Below are 22,474 nucleotides of genomic sequence, written 5' to 3'. Positions count from 1 at the left end.
CTTCTTCTTCTTCTTTCTTCTTCTTCTTCTTCTTCTTCTTCTTCTCTTCTTCTTCTTCTTCTTCTTCCTTCTTCTTCTTCTTCTTCTTCTTCTTCTTCTTCTCTTCTTCTTCTTCTTTTCTTCTTCTTCTTCTTCTTCTTCTCTTCTTCTTCTTCTTTCTTCCTTCTTCTTCTTCTTCTTCTTCTTCTTCTTCTCTCTCTTCTTCTCTCTTCTCTTCTTCTTCTCTCTCTCTTTTTCTTCTCTTCTTCTTCTTCTCTCCTCTTTTCCACCTTCTCTCACAACTTCTTCCTTCTTTTACTCTGTTCCATATCTTCACGGCTTGTCATCACAGTCACGTCCTTTTCTGTTCCATTCGCTGTGACATAATACTCTTTCGAGGGACTTAATCAGGCTTTTGGTCGCCTCGGCTTGAATAAATCGAAAATCAGCCTTGGTGTGTAGATAGGTGTGTCCAGGAATTTTAACTCGTATCCTGTTTGCATTTCAGACGATAAGAGACCCTGGCTAGTGTAGACAATTCACTTTGCCCGGACATATAAGCTTAAAGCTGTCTGTAAACAACGCATCAACACATCGACAAGGCTAAGGGCATAATATGTCAATGCCGACATATAGGGTACTTGCCCGTAAGAACAAAATCCTTTCAGAAGTGATAAGCATTGATACCAATGCTGTCAGTAATCCTATTTCGCAATGTTTTTATCTCATGAATGAGTAGTTTGAACCGGTGACCATTGATGGGCGTCGTCACAAGCAAGCACCATGATTCATTTGCTGGCGACAACGTTTGTAACCTTCGTTAACTTATAGATAGAACGAAGTTGACGTCACTCAGGTCTATCTATAGCCTGACACTAAAACTATCTAAGACCCATATTTTGACATCATAAATTGTAGATTTTTGGACCGTCTAGTGAGTTGACTTTAGTAGTGGTCAAGGAAAAAAGTGATCCCATTAGTTGAACTATAGATAGTATGCACTTGGCTAAGAAACTCATAACATTGCCATCCGGAAGTATAACGGACCAACACACAAAACTGTGTGTAACCAAAACGTTTATAGTCTGGTTATAACTGATTAGTGAGAAGTACTCATAAACGCGGATGGCAAAAAAACAATAACAAAGACCTGAGTGACGTCAACTGCATACTATCTATTGAATGCAACTCACGATTTGTTGTCTTTTGATGTCATGCTTTGGTCGGTATCAGGCCATGAGTTTATGAAGGCCACGATGCAACTCGCGATTTTGTTTTCTATAGATAGAATGAAATTAACGTCACTCGGGTCTTTGTTATTGTTTTTTTGCCATCCGCGTTTATGAGTAATTCTCATTTAACTGAATTAACCAGACCATAAACGTTTAAGGTTACATAGAGTTTTGTGTGTTGGTCCGTTATACTTCCCGACTTCCCGATGCAATGTTGTGAGCTTCTTGGCCAAGCGCATACTATCTATAAGTGGCCTAGCCTTGTATTATGACGTAATTCTTGTTTTTGGGCAGTGTCAGGCTTCGGCCAAATCCGCTTTGTCCGACACGAAATTTAATGTTAAGCGGTTAAGTAAAATACTCACAACATATGCCCACCAGCTGAAATATCTCAACTTACAAAACAATGGCTGACCTTAAACCCCCTGCGAAGGATCATCACGTTGCCGTACAGGAGCTTGTGCGCTGCCATGACCCTGAAGGTGATGATACCGGCCTCGATCCAATCTGCTGGAACAGCTGAAGATAAGTAGTAGCCAGGCCAAGAATGATTCAAACCGGCGTCCAGACAAGGTTCTTCCTTCTCCTGGACCCACACCTCCAACTCAATAAGAGACAGTTCTTAGGCGGAGAAAGACTTTCGAAGCTGGGTTGATGAAATGAATTTGGAGGTGTAGCCATGCGCTACTATTACTACTACCTTAAACATTTAAGAAGCTAATCAACAAAGAATGGCTAACACCTTAAACATTTTTAAAAGAACACGTTGCTGACGAGCGTCTGACAACCGAAATTGGATCCAATAGCCTGATGTCACGTCGCCCAGCAACTGCGGCCATCGTGGTTCTAAACAAAGAAAATCGGGTCTTTTTATTCTTCATGTTGGCTAGAACTTTTCATATGTCTTCTGATCAGAATGTGTAAAAGTCAAAACATGATCAGATTTATAATATTTTTTCCCCTCTGGATACGCTTTCATGCTCGTCGGAGAAATATTTCATAAGGGCGTCCGCCATTTTTCCGATAGTTTAGAGCCAGTTACTAAGTTACCATGCGTCATTACGAAGTGACGTTACGACTGTTGAAGTGTATTACTACTACCTTAAACATTTAGTAAGCTAATCAACAAAGAATGGCTAACCTTAAACTTTTATTTTTTTTAAAGAACACGTTGCCGACGAACGTATGATAACCGAAATGGTTATGGTCACATTGTCGTTGTGGAAATCAATGCAGAATATTCTCGGTTACACCTGAAACTAAAATGAAAACGGAGACAACGATAATATTATAGAGACGCGAAACTTCTGAAGTGGCAATAGTATGGTTATAATCGCTGATGATGCGTATCTATGCGTAGCCATCGTTATGTTGTAGCCTGACACTGAACGTAGCCATCGTTATGTTATAGCCTGACACTGAAACCCAAAAGGACTGGCAGTTTGACGTCGGTTTTTGCACCGCCTAGTGAGTTGTCGTTAGTAGAGCTCATGGAAACAAGTTATTTCATTGGTTGAACTATTGAATACAACTCACGATTTGTTTTCTTTTGTGGCCAAAGACTGGCATTTTGCCGTCATTTTTTGGTCAGTGTCAGGCCATAACTTTACGAAAGCCACGATCTATCTCGGGTCGAGTCAAGTCGGTAAACATCCTCTCACCTATAATGTTTATATTTGTGTGTAATCTACTTGAAATTTGGCACCGGTTTTTGCAGCTTTCTCTATTCGGTTGTTTGATTTCTAAATAAAGACCACCCATCCTCGCTCTTTCACGTCCCGTAATCTTAAGAATCTACCCGTACATCCCGCTACTAGAATTAACAGTAGGTAATAGTTATGCCACCTTATTATTCAGTATGTGACGTCACGACTTTTCTCTGTTCTATTGTCTTTTTTCTAGTTCATACTGTTTTGAGACGATCAGTGCGGCTATGTGGTCTAGTGGTATGACACTCGCTTTCGGATTGGAAGGTTTCGGGTTCGAGCCTCGCGCTCGGCGTATAATTGAGTCCTTGGAAAAGGCTCTTTACTCACATTCTCTCACCGTACTCAGGTGTAAAATGAGTACCTGGCCGTTAACAGCATTGTCTTTGTCCGAAAAATTGTAATATCGCCTAACTGGCGTCATGTCCCGTCCTACATGTTAAATGTTGCTGTTGAGATTGGAACCAGAAGAGTATGACGGTGTGACGCCACGACTTTTCTCTGCTCTATCGTCTTTTTCTAGTTTATTTCGATATAATACCGTTTTGAGACGATCAGTCAGATTTAATCGTCTGACTCAAAGTCATTGGTTTTGACCGACCTGTTATCAGACTGGTAAAGAACACGTTGCCGATGGATTTCTGATAACCTAGGAGCCCCGACCGTCTAGCTGATAAGCCTAAATCGCTATGGTCACGTTGTTCTTAACAAAATACTTACTTCCAAAACAACGGAAAATATTTTGGGTTAGACAACACAAAGTTTAAACAACGAAGTTGACGTCACTCTGCTCTTAATATTATATTTAGACTAGACAGTCTGTTAAAAATTAGTTGTAATACAGCACGACATAGATTTGCGTGTTGGTATTTTTAATGGATGGCGGGTGCTATGAGTTTGCTTTTGTTTGCTTTGTGTTGTATTTGTTTTGTTTTGCTTTGTTTTTTTAGGGGTTTTTTTTTTGTTTTTGTCTTTGTTCCTTGGGTGGGGGTGGGGGGGGGGGGGGGCTGGAGCTTTTTGGATAAACGCAATACATCAGTAAACAGTTAACCCGTAGATTTTTGACCAATCGGATCATGGAATTTGTGACACACCTTCACACGCGGTCGGACAAACAAAGTTGGTTGTTTATGAGCAATAAAGTGAATGAATTCGACCTTTCTCTGACCATTGTTATTGTTTTCATACCGCCAAATGGGTGACTAGTTATCATACGATTTTCTCGATCATATTATTATAAACGTTTAAGTTTTCACTTAGATTTCTGTGTTGGTTTTATTCATCATGCGGTAGGACAGTGGGCGTTTTACTTGGACATATATCATCAATGTTGTGAACTTCTTAGCCAAGCGCATACTATCTATAGATAGTATGCAGTTGACGTCACTCTCGTCTTTGTTATTGTTTTTTGCCCCCACGTTTATGAGTAATACTCACTAAACGGTGTTATCCAGTAGTGCCGCGCTGAGGACCGGTCCTTGGACCGGTCCCACGGTCTTTTAGCTGTGAACCGGGGAACGGTCCCATAGGGGACGACCGGCGGCGGTCCTCACTTCTTATCACCTTTCAACGGTCTCGCGCCATAGCCTACTACTTCCCCAGCGATTCGTTGCCTCGGTTGCCTCTCTTCCACCAATCACCACCCATCCCACTTAATTAATCGCACCCACCCCCCTTTGTCATACACTAAACGACATAGACGACCATAGAGGCAGACGACCACCTCCCTCCACTCCGCAAACCGCCCTTTCGTGTGTGAGATGGGGGGAACAGGAGGCGCACGCCTTGGACGATTCCATTATACGGGGTAAATTTCAAAATTTACTACACCATAATGATCGCAATGACAATGATCTATGATGAAGGCATGACCCCTCTTTCTAATGGGTTATTGTTTGAAATGCATGTGACTACTAAAGATGTGTGTGTTTGTGTGTGTGTGTGTGTGTGTGTGTGTCGAACCTAGCAAGTAGCAAGTCCGATTTTTTGGTTTTTTTTTGTCCATCTCTTGTCACCACTCCTTTCTATCGCATTGTTGTCATTTAAAATAATACAATAATATTAAAATTTCGTTTGGTGTTTTAACTAATCAAATAATATGAGTTTCATTATTTTCTTCCTTCCAAAAAACCCAGTTTTTACGTCTGTATTTTAAAAAAGTCCAATAGAATATTTGGGGACCCCGATAACTCAGTTGATAGAGCACTCTCTTTATACGCAAAGGGCCAGAGATCGATCCTGGGTGCAGTCGAGTTTTTTCTGAATCCCTGTCTACTCAGCAGTGAATGGGTAGCTGGGTTTGTTAGATCTGGCGAAAAGTCACCATGGACCCCACTTATTAATTATTAACTTATTACCGCATCCACCCCCTCTTATTATAACTTCACGTCTCTCTCTTACTCTTCAATGCTCGCTGCCCTCTAATGTGTGTCTGTGTGTGGGGAGGGGGGGGGGGACGGGTAGGAGTTGCGTGTGTGTATCAACGCCACGAACAACTCGATCAACGCCTTGGGCGATGCCATTATCTCCGTTAATGGGGATAAATTTCAAATTTTATTAAATTATCGAAGTAACAATGAAGTACGGTGAGCAAATAAAGAAGGCATCACCCCTCTTCTCTAATTAGGTTACAATTTGAAATGAGTGTGACTACTCCGTGTGTTTTACTCCTGTAGACCACGGTTTTCATCGTGTAGCGGTCTTTAACGGTTCAAGAATGAACGATCCCACGGTCTCAAAGGTCAAAACGGTTCGAACTTCCAACAGTCTCTCAGGAATGTTCAATGTCGAAAAGGACCGCCGGTCCTAGGACCGGTCCTTGCGGTTTTCATTTCCCAGGGACCGTAGGACCGTGGTCCTTAAGCTTGCCAAGGACCGCCCCGCACTATTATCCAGACTATAAAAGTTCATGGTTACACATAGTTTTTGTGTGTTGGTCCGTTATACTTCCGGATGGCAATGTTATGAGCTTCTTAGCCAAGGAGTTCACAACATTGCCATCCGGAAGTATAACGGACCAACACACAAACTCTGTGTAACCATGAACTTTTATAGTTTTGTTAATACAGTTCAGTGAGAACAACTCACAAACGCGGATGGCAAAAACAATAACAAAGGCCTGAGTGACGTCATCTGCATACTATCTATAGAATGACGGGAGTTTATATCCCTCTGCTCTTTGTTATAGATAGTATGCGCTTGGCTAAGAAGCTCATAACATTGCCATCCGGAAGTATAACGGACCAACACATAAAACTGTGTGTATCCATGAACGTTTATAGTCAGGTTAATACAGATCAGTGAGCATTACTCATAAACGCGGATGGCAACAAACAATAACAAAGACATGAGTGACGTCATCTTCATACTATCTATTTATTCCACCGCTAGTTGGCGTGATTAGTTTTCTCGAGATTCGCCCAATCAGACAAACGTAAAAGCTAACACAGTTTTATGTGATGGTGAGATTGATCAGGCGTTTAGAACTAGTTAGTATTTTACTTAAACGCATACCATTGATGGTAATACCGTGTTGTTTGCCGAATTGAGCTCTTACTGCCACTGTTTACACTCGCAAGACTGACCGAGGGACCTGGTTATGTTCCCTTCCACATTAGCTGGCACTAGATAACCACGCCTCTCGGATAGTCGTCATAATGTAAACAATAACAGTGGTTGGTAAACATAGCAAACTACACAGGTTTTGCAATCGATGAAATGTTTCTTTGTAAAATGCCCACTGTTCTACCGCTTGATCAATAGAACCAACACAGGAAAACTATGTGCAAACTTAAACGTTTATAATCTGATCCAGAAAATCGTGTAATAACTAGTCACTCATTTGGCGGTATAGATAGATAGTGTGCGCTTGGCTAAGAAGCTCACAACATTGCCATCCGGAAGTATAGATAGTTCGAAGATGACGTCACTCAGGTCTTTGTTATTGTTTTTCGCCATCCGCGTTTATGAGTAATGCTCACTGTACTGTATTAACCCGACTATAAACCTTCACGGTTACACACAGTTTGTGTGTTGGTTCGCGCATACTATCTATAACGGACCAACACACGACAATAAAATGTGTAACCTTAAACGTTTATAGTCTGGTTAATACAGTTTAGTGATGATTACTTCTAAACACGGATGGCAAAAAACAATAACAAAGACCTGTGTGACGTCAACTGCGTTATATCTATAAAACAATAACAATGGTCAGAGAGAGGTCGATTTCATTCAATTTATTGTTTATAAACAGCCAACCTTGCTAGTCCGAACATGTGTGAAGGTGTGTCACAAATTCCATGTTTTGATTGGTCAAAAATATATTGGTTAATTGTATTGAAGCATTGCGTTTATTCAAAAAGCTCATAACATCCGCCAGCCGTTATAACGTACCAACACACAAAACTATGATTGAATTTTTATAGTCGGATTGATACAATTTACTGAGAACAACTCGTAAAAAAGGCTGACTTAACACAATAACAAAGAGGTGAATAACGTCAACTTCGTTCTATCTATTCGGTTATCAGACCTGGTTTTTTCCTTTGCCCCCCCCCCCCCCCCTTCCCCCTCCCCCAAAGTCCAATCTGTCGATTTTCCACTTTGCCAAATCTGTATGATCGGTAATCAGATCCTTCTCCTTCAATAATGACATCTAATCAAACGCAAATTACTCATGGACGTCATCCGAAAACCATAAATACATTTATCTCTGCAATTCAGTATTGATTGGGACGATCTAAATTATTTTACCAAGTGCTGAGGCCATTTGTCACATTGCAAAAGTGTTCTCAAAATGACATATATAATAAAAAGTGTTCACAGTTTTTGGAATATTCAATTTTCACAAAATGTCGTTTGACCTACATGCATGTTTTCAACTTTCATAAACAAAGTCGCGTGTCTACGTTTATTAAGAAATATCGAATCATTTGATCGATGACTCGAATGGACGAAAATCTGAATACAGTTTGACTGGTTTTTCTGCGCCTTCCAATAAATAAAGAAAGATTATGCAACAGGTCTTGAGCCTATCAGAGGTCAGTGATATTGATCCTGGAATGTCAACAGGGTGGCACCGATGACTCAGCGGTACTGTGCCTTGTATCGTTACAATTCAAGCGATATTGGGCGTGCTTATTGACCTGACGAGCTTCAATTATTACAATTTCATTGTCCTAGCATTAAGCCCATAATTCACAATTTCCCTGTCGACTTGCGTGTCGAATGACTACCTGGTTACAGGCAGTTGCGGATATTGCGAGATTGTACAAAACTTATCTAACAGGCGTCTTGTCTTCTTCTTCAAGTACCAAATCTGTGCCAGACATCGGTGATCATGATACGCCATTCATCTCTCTGATCAGATAACCTCAGAAAACTAATATTACTCTTCTCTTTCTTTGTCACCCAGCTGTTCAAACTATTCAAATATGTTTTTCTTGGTCTACCTTTACTCTTTTTACCTTCTATCTTTCCTGTGAGAGCAAGATGTTCAATACATTTATGTCGATTTAGGTGTCCTAAAATTGCATTTGTATTTTTCTTATTGTACGAATTAATAGCCTTTTAGTTTGTTTCAGCTTGCTCTAATACTTCTTCATTAGTTTTCTTCTCTGTCCATGAGATTCTTAACATCCTTCTAAGAAACCACATTTCTGCTGCCTCCCGTTTCTTTCTAATGTCTTCTGTAATTGTCTTGTCTTCTATGAAAGGAAAATTAGATTTCATTGAATTTCGTAAGTCTACTGAAAGGCTTTATATAAATGTTTATGTATGTTGAAGTTTCATGTTTATCAACGATGCAAAGGATTATAAGAGGTTCACCTGTCTAGAGTCTACATAAGTGCATTTGGAGCTTAGAACAAAACAATAAGGGCAGCCTGGCTCAGCGGTACGGTCTTTGCTTCGTACCTGAAAAGTACCGAGTTCGAATACCAGCTGCGCTGTGTGGCCTTGCCCTAGCTCAATTTGCGGCGCTGCACTGCGGCTGACGCCTGGGTTATTCCAGTCTTCCCTTGGAATAGACCCTAGAGACACACTTCCCCTATGGGATGAATAAAGGGAATTTTGTCTAATTTAATTTTTTTTAAACACAAAACATAGTTCTTGTATGCAAAGGCGACGTATGGCTACATTATGTATAGTATAGTGTCCACCATTTGTGTATTTCTTGTTAAGCTGCTAATTTCAATATAATTTGGCGCCATGACTAATGGATATTTCTTAAATATATTGGGCAGTGTTGTTGTTTTCACTATACTAAGATAATATACTGAAATAAATAAACGTAAGTGAGAAAAGGAAATGTTTTTGACTGAAAAGAGTGAAAAACGAACTATTTACTCTATTTTGGCGAAAGACATGAGAAATGAGAACTTGTGGGTTGCTTGGTGGATTGATTTTCTTGGAGGAATTGAAGGACTAGAGAAATATCAAGGACAAAAAATGTTGATGAAAATCGTTCCAAAATAGAACGAAAGTGATCTTAGCAGCAAAACGCTTCCACATCAATTCCCTGTAATGTTTTCCGTTACCTCTCCGAGTTTCATCGACAACTCTCAACTTCGGGACTTAACCTTGTTTCATCAACATTGGATGGACAGTTACTAAGTCTTTAAATTCACTTTGATTTTAAGAAGTAACATGTTTTCATATCTGTCTATCTCGTGTTTGAAATGATGTGCCAAGCTTGGGGTAAGTAGAAGTGGCGCAGTTTCATTTTTTAAGTCATACATTCAATACGTGAACTGAAGATGTTTGATAGCGTTGTTTACCAAGAACAAAAGAAACGCTATGTACATGTTATGTTGGATTAATAGATTGCTCTCGCATTGTATTAAGTGTTCGATTATTTCACGCGTACTCTTGGCGTCCCCGCACATTCGTGAATAGATAGAACGAAGTTGACGTCACTCTGGTCTTTGTTATTGTTTTTGTTTTTTTTTTTTATTATTATTATTTATGGTTACACAGAGTTTTGTGTGTTGGTCCGTGATACTTCCGGATGGCAATGTTGCGAGCTTCTAAGCCAAGCGAATACTATCTTTGTCGATAAAATTATGAAGTGCCCCCGATAGTCTTGTCGATCGTTAGGCACTTTGCGAACTTTAATATCAATCCATTTTTCAAAGAAATAAATGACATTTTATATATACGTATATTTTTTTTCATTTCAGATCTTTACAGATCAAGCATACTGAATTTCTCTACAAACTTAACCTCAACCAGTTGATCACACCAGTGATAATATAAAAAAACCTTACCATGTCCAACGAATTCGAGCACGGTCTTTTTGGGTGTTTCGACAACTGTGGCCTTTCCATCATCACCTTTCTGTTCCCATGCTACACTTTCGGCAAAGTGGCCGAGTCTGTTGGGGACTCATGCTGTCTGTGCGGGCTCGTCTTACTCGTTCCAGTCCTGGGATTCTTCTCCATGATGTCAGTTCGTGGGAAAGTTCGAGAGACCAAAGGCATAGATGGTAGCTGCCTTGGTGACTTGTTGAAAATCATGTGCTGTCCTTTCTGTACCTTGGTCCAGGAAGCCCAAGAAGTTCAAGGACCTGGAAGACAATATATGACGAGAGCATAACTCTTTTCTTTGTATGGATTTATTTTGAGTTGCATTGACTGCAATGTAACTAGATATGTGACCCAACGTCTCAAAACTGTATTATGTCGGGATGAACCAGATGCTAAAAAGTCAAATTAAAGGTAAATTGGACAAAATTATGAATGATTGGTATTCAGCAATCTGAAATATGTTATTTATTTTCCTCAATAAAGTTTATAAACTCAATCCAAGTCTGATATTTCTGGCTACAAATTAAATTTTCAGCATCTTAGTCATCCCGGCTTAATACCGTTTTGAGACCAGGGGTCACAATTATAATAGAATAAACAAAAAACAGATAAAAACAAATCGGCTTAAAAATTTAAATATTGTTTTTAGAAAGATGTGCCAATACAGACGAAGTTCAATGAGCTTAGATGGATTTTACTGTAGTTTATTACCAATTGAAGCTTTTGTATTCCATCACTATATAATAAGAACTGTAGAACTTAACTTGGTAATCTCAAAACATGCCGCCTGAAGTCATGAGATCAAATGAAATAATATGTCTATAATTTAGTTAAAACTCCATCTTAATCCTCAGATTACTATTGCTGTGATCTCATTTGTGTTTGGTTTCAATACAGCTTTATTTATTTCTCCCTTTTACTCTTGTATACATTAATATTTAAAAAAACATTAATCATAGACCGTCATTTAATTGTTCCATACGCAATGATCATTTATATAATATTTACTTTATAACGATATTTTCTTTTGATTATACTTATATATTTGTATACACCGTATGCCTTACCAAATTTGTAACATTCCTTTATGATATGCATTTGTTTTGAAGTGGAATAATATATTCAATGCAAACCACGTTTGCCATCACCAATAATATTATGATCACCTTGTTCCATTTATCCTTTAGCGAAGATACTAAATTTCATTAAAATCGTAAGTTTTCTTCTCGTTCTTTTATTTCATTATAATAGCAGATATTATGTTTTTATCCAGAGTACGATGGTAATCTTGTGAATTTAGTTGTTTGGTACGACTGGTCTCTTGGTGGAGGACAATGAACGAGATACAGTGCCAGGCTCAGTTAGACTCCAACCTCGTTGTTAAGGATTGATAAATTTTGTGGCGTTATTATTTATTGTTCTTGGAAAAGACTCTTTACTCACATTCTCTCACCGTACTCAGGTGTAAAATGAGTACCTGGCCGTTAACAGCGTTGTCTTTGTCCGAAAAATTGTAATATCACCTAACAGGCGGCATGTCCCGTCCTACATGTTAAATGTTGCTGGCCGTTAACAGCGTTGTCTTTGTCCGAAAAATTGTAATATCGCCTAACAGGCGGCATGTCCCGTCCTACATGTTAAATGTTGCTGTTGACCAGGGACCCATTGTAAAGCGCTTTGAAAACATTTAGTGGATATTGCGCTATATAAAAGCTCAATTTTAGTTAATATAATAATTCTGTTTGTCGATTTGATTTGGTTTCAATAGTTTAACATCACTCGCAATATTTTCAGGTTTAATGAGAGAAATAATTGATGATTGAAATTTCAGCGGTTTTATAGAGTTTATAACATAGTATTTCTCCCATAGTGGGCAGGGGGTACATACTGTGTCTTCTATCCCCTTATATCGGTTCTCCAGCATGCTTTCTGTCTTTGTCTTGGAATGAGATTACTTGGTTTTGTACTGGCCCTGGCCGGATACTCTAGCTGAGAGGAAAACAGTCAAATGTATAGTTAGTTTTGGGAGATGATATTTTTTTCCTTGTAACTCATCTCTCTGTTATGAATTGTATTATGTTTTCTTTATATTATATTATACGGTTTGTCAAACATTTGATTGTATTCTTCTTAGTGGGGACCTGTGCTTGTGTCTGGATGAGACTTTTAGGTGATCTCAAACTAAGTACTTTGATGGTGTGCTATTGGAATCTACATGTTTCCTATTTGAACAAATTCCCCTTTGTCTTCCCTTTTCTTGGGTACTTTAATTGTAATTCTAGAATTCTTGACTATCCCATTTTCTTCCTTTTTACTGGCGCTGATATGACCTTAATGTGTTGCAAGCGCCGTAAAATTCTTAAAAACATAAAAATATAACATAGTATTTACTTTCAAAAACACCGACAGAAGCGAAAGACAAATTAAGTAAGATTCACGCAATTGCTTCACTTGGGAAATTCTCTCTCCTCAATCTTTCCGACAAAGTCCGTATCTGTAATGGCTTCATGTTTACAGTGTCATACAAAGCACAAGGATAGTCTGACCTTGGTGATCTAGTCCTTTTCTTAACATAGGTCCCTTGTCCTGCATTTTCATTGTAATGTCTTTGCTTTGTACTCAAATGCTGTCGGTTTTAATTACTCGCCACATTGTGTGACCTTGAACATGAACAAGTCACCACTGTCCTAGCTCAATTTGCAGCGATGCACAGCGGCTGACGCCTTGGATATTTCAGACTCCCTTGGATTAGAATTCCCTTCGGAATGAATAATCGGACTATTCTATCTATCATATTTTCTTTTGCTGATATTACGACAAAATTTGAGATTTCATGGTGTTTGGATGAACTTAAAAAGACCTATCTACTCTTGTAGAATTTATTTTGATTAAAATAAGTTTCACGAAAAAAGGGCTGACCAAAGAACACCTGGAGAAGAGATGTAGAGGCAGATTCTCGGAGTTCTGGACAGACATGGAGAAGATTAGAAGTAATGGCACTGAACAGAAAAGAATGTAAGGGCAAAAGACCAACGTAAGTAAGTAAGTAAGTTAGTAAGTAAGTAAGTAAGTAAGTAAGTTAGTAAGTAAGTAAGTAAGTAAGTAAGTAAGTTTCACACCGCTTGCAACACCTTAGGTAAGAAAAACAAAGATTGACTTCTCAGCACGCTTGATAGTTGGTAGACTGCCTCGAAAATAAATAGCACTGGATCAAAAGCGCCGAAGAAAAACATTAAGACAATGAAAATAGTTCATTCGTCTTCCTACCACACGTAAAAGAAACCGAGTTGGGTCTGTCTAAATGGTATGAATATTAAATCGCTTAGATGCCTCGGAGACGAAAAGTAGTAAATTTCAAATCATTGACCTCAGCTGGGGAAACAGTCGAATGAATATCTCAGGCCAGACAGAACTGGACTCCCTTTCTAGCTGGCCAACATGACAGCCGGTATAAAGGGCAGTAAGTAAGTAACACCTTCTCCTCTCCTCCTCCTCCTCCTCCTCCTCCCACTACACACACACACACACACACACACACACACACGCACACACCTTGAAAATGAGTTTTTAAAGATGCATTTTATTTTACGTAAGCAGCATCCCCCAAAATATCTGAAACAGAAAGTACGAACCTATTCAATGAAAATCGAATCAAAATTACAACTCGCAATAAGAAAGGAAATGTTGTTTTAGCAAATGATTACAAAAATACCTAAGATCCCCAGCAAATATTTCCCAAATCAAAACATCCCTCCAATAAGAACAATTCATCTGTACGAGGTGTAAATCCAATTCCCACAAGAAATGCCCACAGCAATGGACAACAGGAAGTTGCACCAACATCCCTTGTGGAAGAAGAATCATTTCTGTCCGACGGCATGTTTTACAAAAACAATAAACATACTGACAATGGAAGTGGCAATTAATTGGTGATTTTGTTTTGTTTTTGTTTTTTGTTTGATTTTGTTTGTTTTGTTGGGTTTTTTTTTGGGGGGTTTGGGGGGGGGGGAGCGGGGTTGTTTTTTGTTAATTTGTAGTTGTTTTTTTCTGAAGCAAATGAGACCCATTAGCCCATCTTCCAAATTCCCAGTAATGTTGTTTATGATTACTATGAACCTAGGTGTTCTCATTCTCGGTACACGTAGCTATGAACAGAATCTAAGAGCGAGTAAATTACCGCATCACAAGTGGCATCTCGGCTTCAAAAACCCCCAGTTTGATCAAAGTATTAAACATGAGTATGGAGATGCATACAGTTGTTAATTAGAGTAGATAGGCATGAATTCTGAATTCTACATCAACAGCAAAAGTCTTATTGATCCTAATGATCACAATATGTCGGCCTTTTATTTCGTACGTTGGACATAGAGATATTTACTCGGCTTTGAAACAATTGCCTTCGCCGAAACGACAAGTCCTTTTTTCGAGTCTCGCTGTGGGCATCATAAATTGAATCCTTGGCAAAAGCTCTTTACTCACATTCTCTCATCGGACTCAAGTTTAGAATGAATACATGTGTGGCAAAAGCGTGGTCTCCGTCGAAATTTTTAAAAAATCACTATAACAGCAGACTCCAGGCGCTGTGTCTCATTTCACACGATTAGTGTAGCTGTTGGCTTGTAAACCGCGTTGAGCAAATAAGTTCTTGCGCAATATGAAAGCTCACGTTTTTTTTTCCTCCTCCATTTAAAGGAATGATATTATAGGTAACCATTGATGCTAGATGTCATAAAATAGAAAATAACTCAAAATCAGTACTTTGATTGGTAATACGATTCAATAGTCTGATGTCACGCCGCCCGGCAACGGCGGCTATCTTGGTTCTAAACAAAGAAAATCATTACTTTTTATTTTTCATGCTGGCTAGAAATTTTCATATGCCTTGTGATCAGAATGTGTAAAAGTCAAAACATGATCAAATGTATGTGTTTTTATTTCCTCTGGATACCCTTTATGCTCGCCGGAGTAATATTTCATACGGGCGTCCGCCATTGTTCCGATAGTTTAGAGCCAGTGTTACTAAGTTACAATGCGTCATTAGGAAGGAAGTGACGTTACGACTGTTGAAGAGTATTGAGTAATAAAATTAAGACATTGCGCCACGGTCGACCTTTCACGGAATGACACTTCAGGCGTTCACACGGGTTCCGATTGTACCAGCGACATCTATATGTAGTCCTAGGATTGTGCCTTTATCAACAAGTCGTAATGCGTAAAATAGATTTTTGGGGGATTAATTATTTGTTTGATACTAGTTAGTAAGTCACGCACTAGAATGCCTAAAACATGTAGGCGAGTGAAGTAAAACATTACCTGTTGGCTTTAAAGATCTGAAAACTTTAGTTTCCTGGCCGAATAGGAATTTGCGGGGGGAGGGGGGGGTGGCCCAATGAAATTAGAAATGAAACTCTGAGAGAAAAGACAGATGCAATGAGCATAGCTACAGATATTATAAAGAGACGCAGGTAATGATAACTTAAACATGTTGCCATAATGGAAGAAAGAGACAGACCCAAAGAAACATGGAGACTGCCCATGGACAAAGCTAAAAGAGGCTGGCCTTACCTAGGAAACCACCGGTGTCCATACAGCCGACATACAGATATGGAAGTCCTTGATATATAATATATTATGTCTTTTGCGCCCTATGGCTCGATGAGGAATGAATAAGAAATTAAGTTTAGAGATCTGATGGAACCTCTTCTTGCTAGTCCAAGACAATCAATCGTAACGTTTCGGTTTAAGGCCTTTATTACAGCTATATTAAACAAGGAAAATAACTGCGTATATACATATATTTTCTTCATACTCATTGTATTCGGGGAAATTGGGCTAAAACCGTGCACATTGGGTAGTCTGCTATATAGAACCACTCTCGCAATTTATTATATTATAAAAGTGCGGTTTTAGCACTTTTCTTTTTTCCTATATAACATTACTTATCCAATGAAAATAACAACGAGAATACAACAATGTGCGTTCGATAACTTAAATAGTATATAGTTGACCATTTACAGTAGCTGACAATGGCTTCAGGTGGAAACAGTACAGACAATGGACGTTTCGGGGGAAAACCCTTCGTCAGCAAAGGAACGTTGAAAACATAAAACAAAATGTAGTAGGAATTGTAGCGTGCTTATTCCTGGGTGGTTGGAACATGAGACGTTAGCGTGGTGTTATCTAGTTGACGCACTAAAAACGAAGTTGCTAGCCTACTAAAAACTTGTCCCATCAGTCCCTGTGAGTTCTTTTTGCCATTGTAATTTTATCTGAAAACATGCAAACGCATTACTTTTTTAATCATTTGTAAATTCTTCTACCTCCTCTCTCTCTCTCTCTCTCTCTCTCTCTCTCTCTCTCTCTCTCTCTCTCTCTCTCTCTCTCTCTCTCTCTCTCTCTCTCTCTCTACTTTCTTTCTTTCTTTTAAAGACTCATCAACATTCATTTATGAATAATGAGAATTTCACATGGAATACACAAGTAATGCTAGAGTTTTAAAACGCTACATTAACTGCACAATGGTTCACCAGCAAGACACGTAAGACCATTTTCATACCAAACAAGCCATCAGTACATAATAATTTTTTGGACAACAACTGATAGAACAGTCGCGGGTGCTTTTAGCCGAGCACTCAATTATACCTGAACGAGCAGGCAATTTGTGTGCAGTGCCTTACACAAGGACACAACAGTACAGATAGAACATGCTCCCATTGTCACCATGCGGTCAATAACGTAACGTCAATAGCTTGATACAATGGTGCTTCGTAACTGTTGATGATTATCGTGATGATGATGCGGGTTCTCTGCTAGTTTTTGGGGGGTTTATCTATTAAAAAAAAGAACGTACGTGCCCTGTTTATTAACAAAGTCAGCTTGCTGGCATTGACAATTATTGAGTGTGAATGCACACAATCACAAAAGGAGCAAGCGGAAGCCATTATGTGAGAGTGCACGAATGTCACACTTTAAAAAACGAAGAACTTGCTGCCACTTGTTAGATGAAGACCGCAAACTCTATTAAGTTGAATTTAGGAAGGTTGTTACATTCACCAATAGGAGCCTTAATTCAAAGGTGAAAAAAAAAGTCTTTGTCATATTATATGTCACATTATCTAATCAATTTACAATGCAAAATTATGCAAATATTGACGCGTGAAGCACAAAAATTTGTTTTGTTTTCGAAATAAATTTTGAAACAATTTTTTTTTAACGGAGGATGAAAAACTTGAATTAGAGCGTCAATTTTTTCACAAGAATAAATTAATGATGTGAACATTTCGGATTTCCGTTATGTTACAAAATAGAAAATGAGTAAGGCAAAGACGAATATGATGAAAGTGAAAGGATAATGCTGTTTATACGGGGGATAAAAATAAAAACCAGTAATACTAATGCAGTAAATAATTGAAATGCTACCCCTTTAGAAAGCGTGAATTAAAATCAAAATTAAAATTAAATTATATAATGATTTTTTGTACTTCCACATGAGAGAGCAGGGCTAGAGCCCAGCCCCTCTTTGGCGTCTGGTTTTTGTTCTTGTTTTTCTCTCCTTGAGTAAGATCAAGAAACGTTGCGTCAAGTGCTCACTTTGAGGTACTGCACTGCGGATGACGCCTGTGTTTTTTTTTGTTCGATCCTATCTTAAGATAAACCTTTAAAAATACTTGCTCGGGAAGAGATAATAACATTTTAGTAATTTAAAATGAAATGATTTAATTTTTAAGTGTGATTATACTGTGGATCCAGCTACTAAAACTAAAAGTGTCAAAAACTAATTTTGGCGATAGATCTTTTTATGGAGCAGGAATTGGAATTCGCTTGCATTTGTCAATAAAGCATTCAATCGGTGTCGAGGATTTTAAGAAAAATCTGAAAACCAATATTTTCTATAATTTCCATTATCGATGTTTTCTGCTTGATTTGTCTATTATTTGTTTTATTGTTAGTTTTAATTTGTCGAATATCACATTTTCTTTATAATGTAAAACATGTATATTTAGTGTGTACGACTGCTGTATGGGTCTTTTGGCACAATGTGAGTGTATTTATTTACAGTGATTCAAGTGATTTTGTAAAGCGCTTTTTGTAAAAAATACATTTATTTTAAAAGCTTTTGATTATAACGAGCAATAGGAATAGATAGAAACAGTCACTAATCAACGTATGCATTTTAATAATAATGATGATAATAATAATATAATAATATAATAATAATAATAATAATATAATAATAATATAATAATAATAATATAATATAATAATATAATATATAATATAATACTTATAATAATAATAAGAACAGAAGAGAAGAAGAAGAAGAATTGAAAAGAAGAAGAAGAAGAAGAAGAAGAAGAAGAAGAAGTAAGAAGAAGAAGAAGAAGATAGAAGAGAAAGAAGAAGAAGAAGAAAAGAAGAATAGTAAGAAAAGAAGAAGAAAGAAGAAGAAAAGAAGAAGAAGAAGAAGAGAAGAAGAAGAAGAGAAGAAGAAAGAGAAGAAGAAAGAGATGAAGAAGAAGAAGAAGAAGAGAAGAAGGAAGAAGAGAAAGAAAGAAGAGAGAAGAAGAAGAAGAAGAAAGAAGAAAAGAAGATGAAGAAAAGAAGAAGAAGAAGAAAAGAAGAAAGAAGAAGAAGAAGAAAGAAAATGAAGAAGAAGAAAAGAGAAGAAGAAGAAGAAGAAGAAGAAGAAGAAGAAGAAGAAGAAGAAGAAGAAGAAGAAGAAGAAGAAGAAGAAGAAGAAGAAGGAAGAAGAAGAAGAAGAAGAAGAAGAAGAAGAAGAAGAAGAAGAAGAAGAAGAAGAAGAAGAAGAAGAAGAAGAAGAAGAAGAAGAAGAAGAAGAAGAAGAAGAGAAGAAGAAGAGAAGAAGAAGAAGAAGAAGAAGAAGAGAAGAAGAAGAAGAGGAAGAGAGAGAGGAGGAGAGAAGAGGAGAAGAAGAGAAGAAGAAGAAGAAGAAGAAGAGAAGAAGAAGAAGAAGAAGAAGAGAAGAAGAAGAAGAGAAGAAGAAGAGAGAGAGAAGAGAAGAAGAAGAAGAAGAAGAAGAAGAAGAAGAAGAAGAAGAAGAAGAAGAAGAAGAAGAAGAAGAAGAAGAAGAAGAAGAAGAAGAAGAAGAAGAAGAAGAAGCACATTATTTCTAATGCGCCTTTCGTCGAAACCTCAAAGCGCAGATTATTAACAAAATCAGCTTGCTGGAATCAATAAATGATTTAGACGATATGCGATCAAAAAGCACTTCTTAAATTCTTTAACTCTCGATCAATAACAATTTCGAAACGATCAATAGAACATGCATTTTGTCTTAAACTGTTCTTTATTCCAGGTAAGGACTGAATTGTTGTCCATATTACTTGTAGTATCACATCTAATTACATAGATATAAACCTTCTTCAATGAATGTTAGGGAATGCAAGTAGAAAATTGTATTAACATGTTCCTCACCATGACGAAATCAAGATAGCCCTTTTATGTTATGTTACTTTTCACATTTGAATTCCATTTCGCTGATGAGTTTTTGAATTTATAATGCGCTAGTGATATTAACAATAGATTCACAATCGTCCATGAGGACATGCCATTATATTTATAGATTATAGGGAAAAGGCTGTGACGCTACAACGTTTAGATAAAATACTCACAACATCCGCAAGTCAGATTCAATATTATACCAAGACAAAAAACTATGGTTAGCCTTTAACGATTATAGTCTGATCGATATAATTTAGGGAGAACTAATCACTAACAGGCTTTCAAAAAGATAATTAATAACAACGAGCTGAATAACCTCGGCTTAGTTTATTTCTATTCCAACGTAATAGTACAAAAGATAAATAGAAAAATAAATGAATAAATAAATGAATGAATAAATAAAGTAGAATAAATAATTTTTTTTAACGAATGAATAAATAAATAATATATGTGACGATGACACCATATTCTTATTTAGTGATTCATTTCGCAAGCAGTCATTTCGAACCAAAATAATCATTGCAAGTTGCTAGGTTGGTTTGAGCGAAGGGTACGGGGATGAGACATAATATTATGTTTTCGTAGGATCACTTTTATGATATCCACTATCCATTGATACTCGAGTCAAGTCGGGTAATATTTATAATAAATATCTTTTTCCCAGTGCTGTGGCCAGCATTTAGCCAATGTCACTTTCCAGCCACTGAGTTTGCTCCATATTGCTAGAGTTTGTAAAACAGCAAACTGTATTCACTGTAAACGTTTTTGTTTTGTTTCTTTTTTTTGTTTAAGCTATTCTTCGAAAACTGTTTATATCAAAAACCAAAGAATATATTGTGTGTTTATGCTTCTTTTCATTTCAGATATTAACAGAATTAATGCATTTTCCTCATTTGGAATACAAAAACAATTTATTGATCACGTGAGGGACAAACTAACATTATCATCATGTCCAACGATTTCACGCACGGTTTATTTGGATGTTTCGACAATATTGGCCTATGCATCTTCACCTTCCTAATCCCGTGTTACACTTTTGGCAGGACGGCCGAATCTGTGGGAGAGTCTTGCTGCCTTTGCGGGCTCTTGCTCTGCACTCCATTTCCAATCATAGATCTTATAGTTCTGATGATAATTCGTAAGAAGGTTCGACAATCTAGAGGCATTGGTGGCGGCTGTATTACCGACTTTTTGAAAATATTTTTTTGCCCTATCTGTACCGTGATTCAGGAAGCCCAGGAGATCCGAGAGCCTATGCCACAAAATGTGGCGAGAGCATAACTCTTTTCTTCGTTACCAGATTGTCCGAAATGTAATAACGTATGCTTGTTGAGGATAAATACAACGTTCGACGCTTGCACTTCAAACATCACACATAGAAATCGGCAATAAAATGCAACATCCCATAATACCGTACTCTGTGTGTTTTTATTATTAATGTATTATAGATTTTTTATCCGGAAGAGCCGTCCTCCCAAACATCGATCAATTAAAAAGGCCCACATCTTGTCAAAAAACTCACAAACATGAAACATTATTAACGTCCCAAGTTTGAGAGTTTTTTTGACAACATCGGGCTCATTTTAATCGATCGCTATTTGAAGGACAAATTTTCTGGCCAAATCTAAAATAAAATACGCGTGTCTGTTTATATCCGCGTACGTCTGCATAGATTCAACAAATGACCCAGCAACCGTAGCCATCGTTAACTTATAGCTTGACACTGACCAAAAAAGGACGTCAAAATGCCAGTCTTTGGCCACGAAAGAAAACAAATCGTGAGTTGTATTGAATAGTTCAACCAATGGGACCACTTGTTTCCAGGAGCACTACTAAAGACAACTCACTTGGCGGTGCAAAAAACAAATAATGACGTCAAAATGTCAGTCTTTTTGGGTTTCAGTGCCAGGCTATAACTTAACGATGGCTACGCTGCAACTCCACCTGGCTCGATGTCACTTTGAAGTAGTGCCGCGCTGAAGACCGGTCTAGACCGCGGTCCGACGGTCTTTTAGCTGTGAACCGAAGACCGGTCCCATAGGGGAAGATCGGCGGCGGTCCTCACTTCTTATCACCTTTCAACTAGTGCGGGGCGGTCCTTGCAAGGACCACGGTCCTACGGTCTCGCGCCATAGCCTACTACTTCCCCAGCGCAGGGTTGCCAGATTATTTTTCAACAAAATGCCAGGGGAAGACTCAAAAAATGCCAAAACACTCAAAAAGATGCCAAAGTCTGTTGACTCCCACCCCCACTAAGAAAACTACTCACTTTTGATAGACAATTTACTATCATATCCTGGTGGCTTGCGTGTTTTCTTTTCTTTTTCTTTCTTTTTTTTTTTTTTTTTTTTTTTGTTTGTTTTTTTTTTTTTTTTTTTGAATTATACTAAATTTCCTGTTGGGGTAATTATTTACCTACTGACTACTAAGTGGAGTGCTAAACCACTACACCAAGGTTGGATTTTAAGATGAAAAAGAAATGTGAAGATGTTTGTTTTTACGCGTTTAAAATAATTAAGAAAAGGTGTCATTTGAAGTATAATATACAAGAAAAGAAAATGCCAAATGAAAATGCCAAATGAAAATGCCAAATGCCAAATGATTTTTCTAATGCCAAACGGTTTTCAAAAATGCCAGATTTTTGGAATCTGTCATTTAAAATGCCAAACTGGCAACCCTGCCCCAGCGATTCGTTGCTTCGGTTGCCTATCTTCCACCAATCACCACCCATCCCACTTAATTAATCGCACCACCCCCCTTTGCCATACACTAAACGACACAGACGACC

At 37.9% G+C, this 22,474-nt stretch overlaps 2 protein-coding genes across 3 annotated transcripts in view; both read left to right on the top strand.

Moving 5' to 3' along the window:
• Window positions 1–11,447, top strand: part of LOC144969887 (uncharacterized) — a 16,175-nt gene extending 4,728 nt beyond the window's left edge. Inside the window, exons 1-2 of one of the 2 annotated variants that reach the window (XM_078908947.1) lie at window positions 7,716–7,959; window positions 10,099–11,447. In XM_078908947.1, the coding sequence (XP_078765073.1) occupies window positions 10,187–10,513 (327 nt within the window). In that variant the 5' untranslated portion in view covers window positions 7,716–7,959; window positions 10,099–10,186 and the 3' untranslated portion in view covers window positions 10,514–11,447. Of the gene's footprint in view, window positions 1–7,715; window positions 7,960–10,098 lie in introns of those variants that run through there. The other variant, XM_078908939.1, reaches the window with a different exon arrangement.
• Window positions 11,448–20,634: 9,187 nt separating this feature from the next.
• LOC144963038 (uncharacterized) lies at window positions 20,635–20,967 on the top strand. Its single transcript, XM_078896683.1, has one exon. The coding sequence runs from the start codon at window positions 20,635–20,637 to the stop codon at window positions 20,965–20,967; it is 333 nt and encodes a 110-aa protein (XP_078752809.1).
• Window positions 20,968–22,474: the final 1,507 nt, after the last annotated feature.

This window comes from Berghia stephanieae, chromosome 1, assembly GCF_034508935.2.
Source record: "Berghia stephanieae isolate SIO BIC M18660-M18661 chromosome 1, UCSD_Bste_1.3, whole genome shotgun sequence".
Taxonomy (NCBI): Eukaryota; Metazoa; Mollusca; class Gastropoda; order Nudibranchia; family Aeolidiidae; genus Berghia; species Berghia stephanieae.
This window is presented reverse-complemented; position numbering and strand designations above follow the sequence as displayed.